The sequence below is a fragment of the Morone saxatilis genome, unplaced genomic scaffold (assembly GCF_004916995.1).
Source record: "Morone saxatilis isolate NCDOM2014 unplaced genomic scaffold, NCSU_SB_2.0 Contig8, whole genome shotgun sequence".
Taxonomy (NCBI): domain Eukaryota; kingdom Metazoa; phylum Chordata; class Actinopteri; family Moronidae; genus Morone; species Morone saxatilis.
The window spans coordinates 13,554,846-13,561,685 of NW_023340257.1; the positions used below are offsets into that span (position 1 = coordinate 13,554,846).

Here is a 6,840-nt window from a genome sequence, read left to right on the forward strand (position 1 = left end):
TATTTTTTTTATGCCAAATAAATGTGTAAAACTATAGTTGTATGGCTAACGTCTGTCTTTTTTTATTGCTATATTTTCTTCACTCAAGCCAACAGTAACTATACTATTGTAGCTGCACGCACACAAAGATCACATCAGTTTTATCAATAAGACAATTTCATATAGTGCGATATTCTTAAAGTCATCATCAAATATGAAGGGTATTACAACTAGTCTTAGATCTCTTTGGTCAGAAAATAATAGAAAAACAAAATGACAGTAATATTGGTACAATGATTCGTTCTTGAGCACCAAGCTTTTTGGAAAGCAATGTAATTTGTGTTTATTCATTATTGGTGATGATTACTTATTTATGTGTTACAGTTTTAGCTGAGTCAAAGCAAACCATTACATAATTGAATTTAAGTTTTCTTAAAGAGTCTTAAAAGGAATAGACGTGGTGAATTGCAATTGTGCCTTCAAAGTAAAGTCAAAGTGTGTGTTCTGAATGTAAAAAGGAGTGGAAAATAGAAGTCAAAACAGACAATGACATTTCAAAAGTTAACACCGAACCAATTAGCAAACAACAAAGAATTTTCCAGCCATATTAATGTTTGATGACAGCTCATCATTGAAAAACAAAGTTTGACATTAAACTGCGTGAAGCTTTACTTTGGAAAACCGGACCGGAAGCTGGGTCGTTTAAACGCGCTTGCTGGAACAGGAAGAGAAGCAGACAACTTCGATGTGGTTGATTTGAGAAGTTCACCAAAGTTGCTGTTTTCCCACTCAGTGTTTTTGGTGATTTGCTGGTAGGTTGTGTGTCTTTATTCGTGAATTGTAACATGAAGCTTAGATACTTACATATTATACATATTACCTAACAATAAACTAGTCCGCTAACTAGCTATAGCTGTTTCCAAATGGCCCACATTAACGTTAGATTAACGTTTGCTTTTAGTGAAACTGAACCTCGTGTCAGCGGAGCATTAAATTTGTTTATTATTATTATTATTTTACATAAAAAGGTAAGCTTATGTCATGGATATTTGCCTCTGATATTGATATAAACACTATATCTTGTGATGACGCTGTATCGTGAGTAGATTGAGTGATGAGTTTGAGTTTCAGCCTTTGTGGGTGTGTGAACTGAACACAGTGGATAAGGGGCTTAAGTTATCATTTCTCTCAACAGAGGCTGGATTGTTGTCCAAGTGGAGGAAAAGCCACACACACATGCTAAGACTCCCAGCTGTACTGACTGAGCCTTATCTTTACAGTTGTTGTTTTGTTTTGTTTGTCTTATTTCCTGCCTGTTAGTCTGTCAGCTGGCAGTACTCTCTGTCAGGTTATCTTCAGAGGCCTTAACAAGAGATGACGCTGCAATGGACTGTGGTGGCCCTCTTCCTCTATGTGGAGATGGGCATTCTTGTCATCCTCTGTTTACCCTTCATCTCAGCCAGGAGGTAAGTAACCATCACAGTCTTATATGTGTTTGTGTCACCACGACTACAGAGTTATACTGTCAATTTTGGTGTGTTTGCAGAAGATTGTGATTGTATGTTGCGCAGTGAGTGACATACTGCTTCATACTGCCTCTCTGTGTGTGTGTGTGTGTGTGTGTGTTGTTGCAGGTGGCAGAGTATTTTCCAGCTGAGGATCTGGAGCAGTGTGGCGCAGTTATGGAACAAAGTGTTTCTCACAATGATCATAATACTTATTGTCCTCTTCCTTGGTAAGTGAAACATCATTTTTCTTACAACCTTGTAAATATTGTAGGTAATATCTCCAAGTTGGAGTTGTGACCTGCTCACTGACCACTTGTGAACTGTTGCGTTTCGAAATATCAACATTGAGCTATTAGGGGATTTTGCTATACTGTTGGCGGCTGTAACAGGAGCAGCCCATATGACTGAGGGAAAAAAGTTTAAAACTTAAAGTTACATGAACATGGTACATAAGAGAGAGGGTGTAACTGGATATTTATTGCTCATTGCTTACACTTTTTGCTTTAGATGCAGTGCGTGAGGTGAGGAAATATTCAGGTAAAGAAGTTGGCACAGATGCCAAGCTGCAACCGAGCATGTTTGATCACCTGCACATGAAGCTTTTCAGGGCCCAGAGGAACCTCTACATCTCTGGCTTCGCTGTCTTTCTCTGGCTGTGAGTATTTGCTCTCTTACATCAACACACCAATGACAAAAAAGATGAATAAGTTAGTTGCACACCTAGATCTATCCCTAGAATTAGAGATTTCTCCAGCCCCTGTTATTTTACTGTGTTTTTTGTAGGGTTATGAAGCGAGTGGTCACCTTGATTAACCAACTGGCATCAGTGTCTTCCACTACTGCTGCTCTTCAGGCTCAGGCCGACAGTGCTAACCAGACTGCCAAGAAATACATGGAGGACAATGAGTTGCTCAAACAGGTAAGCTCCCCATTGGTTGGGTCAAGTCTCAAAGATTTCACCGTAGACTCAGACTCTCGATTCAGACTGCGCTATTAGATAATTAAGAAAAAAAACTTTAAGTGACAGATTTTAAGTGTTGCGTTTTTTTGCTTTTAATTTAAACTCCACTGGGCTGTTCTACCTACACAAAGTGGTCTGAAGTGCGCCTCGTAGAGGCCGACACCATTTATACCACTTCAGTCTAAGACACCAAACACACTTGGTTTGATTCCCATCATCAACCACCACTAGATATGAATATTCACACTGAACATTTCACATTGGAGATGCAGTCAGCTGATGAGGCCCTGTACTATGTCATGTACTTGAGGATCCTGTCATTTGGTGTATTTCAGACTCTGATGGAAGGGAAGGGTGATAAGGCGACCGCAGAGGGCATGGAGCTGTTGAGGAAAGATGTGGAGAGACTGAAAGAAGAACTGAAGACCTCAGGAGATGGTTAGAATCCATGTGCACACGCTCGCTGTTATATTTGTGTTGCTTTTGCATCTTAATGTTGTTTTTATATTCTGACCCCAGGAAAGTTGATAAAAGAATTGTAAAACTTGCACTTCTAGTAGCTAAGTCAACCAGGATGCCCTGTGCTGATGAATGATTGTTTCCTCTCCAGCCCTGAAGAAATCCCAGTCAGAGGCAGATGTGATGAAGAAGCAGACGGATGGCCTCGCCAGGGAGTATGACAGACTGTTGAAAGAACATCAGGAGCTCCAGGTGACTTTAAGTCTGAAACACAGCAGGATAATGACTTGTTGGGTCATTAACTGCCTAGATGTAACAATTTCAGAGCGACATTTAAACTAATGAACATCAGGCAGGTCGGAGGCACGGCTCCTCCATAATTCATGTTTTAAGAAGTCTATTGAAAAACTGCTAAAGCCTATGTTTTATTGTTGAGACACTGAAAACAGATGTTCTTAATACTAACACGCGACAAAAAAAAACTAAAACACATTGATGTTGGATTACCAGTAGATAAATGGAATCGATTTTTTTTTTTCATTATTTAAAGTTTAATATATCAACTGACATTTTCTTCTCATTTGTTTTGTCTTTTCAGAATCTCCAAGACAGCGGAAACAAAAAGGACGACTAATAATTGTAAAATCCTCCAGAAGGTTGAAGTCTTTACACAGCAACAAACTCGAGAGAGCCACCGCAATGCACGCACGCTTTACCTTCATATCACGCCTTGTGTCACAGTGCATATCACAAAACCAGGATTGGCTCCTCTAAGGTGGCAGTAATGGTTTTAAAGCATGGAGGCACATTTTTATGAGGGCACCAGACTGGCTTAAACGGAATGAGTAACATTTGATGGTTTCTTGTTTCTGCCTGGCACAGTGTGACTGAGAGGATTGCTTTTTCAAGTGCACACTCTATCAGGCAGATTAATTGCGCACGGTAATTAGAGAGAATTTAGTCGGTAATTGACCCAGGTCTGATCACCGACAACTTAATATGTTAAAGGAATATGCAACAAGGATGGGTGTTGTTTTATGGTTTGTACATTTGTTTTTTATCCAGGTGCACAGTGTACAGGGCAGGATTTGTTGTAATCTAGAGCTCTCTGTTACTGTTACTGTGGTAAACAGCTATGAATGTATTTTGATATTAAGGGTTTGCTTCTTTATTTTTCGGTATATAGCAGGGACACCTGCTGCACCCACTTTGAGCCGAATGGCACAGTATGTATATTTAGTCTGTTCTTGCATGGCTGTGCAAATATAGTTTGCATGTGCAGTGGCACTTAGACAAATCATTTTCATACTTTTTGTTGTATTACAGCCGATGATCTGTACTTTAAGTAAAGGATAATGGTTAGAGAGTTCTATCATCCAGTGCTGATATAAATAAAACTGAATATCTGTAGGAATAGAAAATTGCATTAAACCACCGTTCAACCACATGTTCTTAATTAAAGTTTATAATACAATAGATTCAGTCTTGGTCAAAGGTAGGTGTTAAAATATGTCTTGTGTATGTTTCTCAGCCACAGAAGGCCCAGATTGCTGTATATTTGCTGCACTGCGTGTTTCATTTTTGGGTTAGCGCATGAGTTGTAGTTATGTGTCATGAAAATAATGATTGTTATATTTCTGTTATTTAGACAGAGCCTTGTCACTGTGAAAGAGGAGCAGAGGTTGTGATATCCAGATGCTTTTATGTCCCCCATTTTTTTTAAATGATTAATAGGCATTGTCGGTCTGTCCACAGTTATGTATCAGGACATAAAACTGCAAAAAAAAATCCCACAAAAGTTGTTTTCTGCCTTTTCTGTTAAAGACAGAAATCAGATTGAAGTGCCTTTTTATTTGGATGAAGTACATTTACTTTAATAAAGATTCATTCCTTTACACTGTCCCCTTGTTTTCAATAATAAGCACCTGGAATAAATAATACCAACACATTGTTTGATTGGATATTAAAAGTTTTATTTTTAGTATAACATTTAAGATGTCCTTTGAAATTTTACAAAAATAATCCAAGAAAATTATTTACATTCTGATTTTTTTTAATGCAAGTAAATGCCTTCCTTACATTACTGAGATAGTGACTTCCTTCCAGTATACCTCTTGCTGCTCCTCTCTGAGTCTGTACTTGGCCACCTGTGCCTGAAACTGAACCTGAATTCAAAATACAATACAGTCACCACATACTGCAAGTTTCCAGCATGGTACATATTCATTTAGGCAATAAAGTCTTACAAAATGATAATACACTATACATTAACAAAGACAAAAGTATTATTTTTTTTTTTTACTTTCTTGAGATAACAGTAGCTAGCTGATTTGTTTTGAGGAATTATTTCGACAGACTTCAAACGAATGGGCTGATTTTGGGATGAAGCTGTTTATGAGAAAAAAATCAATAGGAAAAAAACTGAGAATAGACCGTGATGTTTCTGTTTGTGGATTTTGGCACAGGAGTTGATGCACGTTCACCCAACACCCAAAAAAACCCAACATAACCTAAATACGAACTGACCAGTGACACAACGTATAGCAATAGCTGGACACATGGAAACAGAGCTTATACACAACTGTAACACAAATGCACATATTATGTGGTGATACTTCACACATAGTGGAGTTGTTTTTTTAAAGACTGAGACTCATACAGTATATTTTGTAAATGTTGCAGCAGTACAAATTGCCAAACACATGGCAACCAAAAGAGCAAGCATTCACCTCAGCCACCTTCACACAAAAATGGATGTTTATTACCAGAGCCTGCTGAGATGCATTGAGATATTCTGAGCAAATTCGGTCTAAACTTTAGTGTGCTGTGTAGTCTTGATTAAAACATTTTCTCCTCAGTAATACCAGATATAGATAGATAAATATTAGATACGAGTTCAATGGGGCTGCTGCTAGTTTGAGAGTATAAAAACATGTTACTGCCTCCTAGTGCACGTCATCCATATTGAAATCAGAGCAGCTTCCACTAGACTAACAGGTAAGCAGATCTTACTAAAATCCATTTTTAGTGACTATGAATACCAAAGAAACAAGTTAACATCCAGACAGCACACAACACAAACTGCAGTACAATCAGATCTGACTTTGGGCTTAAAGTAAAAGACAAAAGTTTTCAGAAATGAAACCTTTTTCTTTCTTAATTAGTGTAAAGACGTACATTCAGTCAGAAATTTAAAAGCAAAATGGAATAGTATTCAGATATATGTTCAAAATGTTACAAACTTGCTCTTAAATATCAGCAAGACAGATGAGACATACATGATTTAGAGGTAACTGTGGAGTGAATGAGGCACATACGTCAAATCAACAACTGCCGAGCCCTCCAAAGGTTACTGAGATACATGTTCAAACACATATTTTCACAGCAACCTGTTTTTCCTTTTTTTCTTTAAAATCCTGAAAAAGAAAATCCTCACTTCCTGTCTCTTTGAAGGCCTAATCGATCTCATTCTCTTCTGTTCAGGAACAGTGATGTCAGGAAGAAAAACTTCATTAGAAAGAAAAAAAAAATCCAAAGAGGCAGCTTTATAAGTGCTGGTTTTTAGAATTACACTGCTTTTGTGGTAGTCTGTGCAAGTCACATTTCCCATCTAATCTTTGTGCCACCATTAAAACAGAAAAATATTCTTATACTTTTCTTTATGAGGAAAAAACAGCATGTACATTCAAGAAATATTTTAGTTATATCAAATTCCTGTCAAATTCACAAAGCCAGTAGTCCAGTAGTCCAGTAGTACAAAATATAGAATTTATGCTTTATATGAGATGATCGGATACAACATGTGATTCCCTGCAAATCTCATTTTTGAGTGCATGTGTACAGTAGCACTCTGTACATACTGTGGGTGTATACGTATGTGTGTGGCTGTATTTGTTCATCTGATCTGTGGTTTGTTTGTGTGTGCATGTGTGT

At 37.7% G+C, this 6,840-nt stretch overlaps 1 protein-coding gene across 1 annotated transcript; it reads left to right on the top strand.

The window, feature by feature from the left end:
• The first annotated feature begins 666 nt into the window (after nt 1–666).
• Nucleotides 667–4,802, top strand: bcap29 (B cell receptor associated protein 29). Its single transcript, XM_035679609.1, has 8 exons — nt 667–791; nt 1,300–1,445; nt 1,614–1,714; nt 1,995–2,142; nt 2,271–2,406; nt 2,784–2,886; nt 3,059–3,159; nt 3,506–4,802. The coding sequence occupies exons 2-8, from the start codon at nt 1,354–1,356 to the stop codon at nt 3,539–3,541; spliced, it is 717 nt and encodes a 238-aa protein (XP_035535502.1). The 5' UTR covers nt 667–791; nt 1,300–1,353; the 3' UTR covers nt 3,542–4,802.
• Nucleotides 4,803–6,840: the final 2,038 nt, after the last annotated feature.

Coding starts and splice junctions, on each gene's coding strand:
- bcap29 (XM_035679609.1), top strand. CDS start 1,354: ATGACGCTGCAATGGACTGTGGTGGCCCTCTTCCTCTATGTGGAGATG. Junction 1,446..1,613: donor CCCTTCATCTCAGCCAGGAG/GTAAGTAACCAT, acceptor GTGTTGTTGCAG/GTGGCAGAGTATTTTCCAGC. Junction 2,407..2,783: donor ACAATGAGTTGCTCAAACAG/GTAAGCTCCCCA, acceptor GGTGTATTTCAG/ACTCTGATGGAAGGGAAGGG.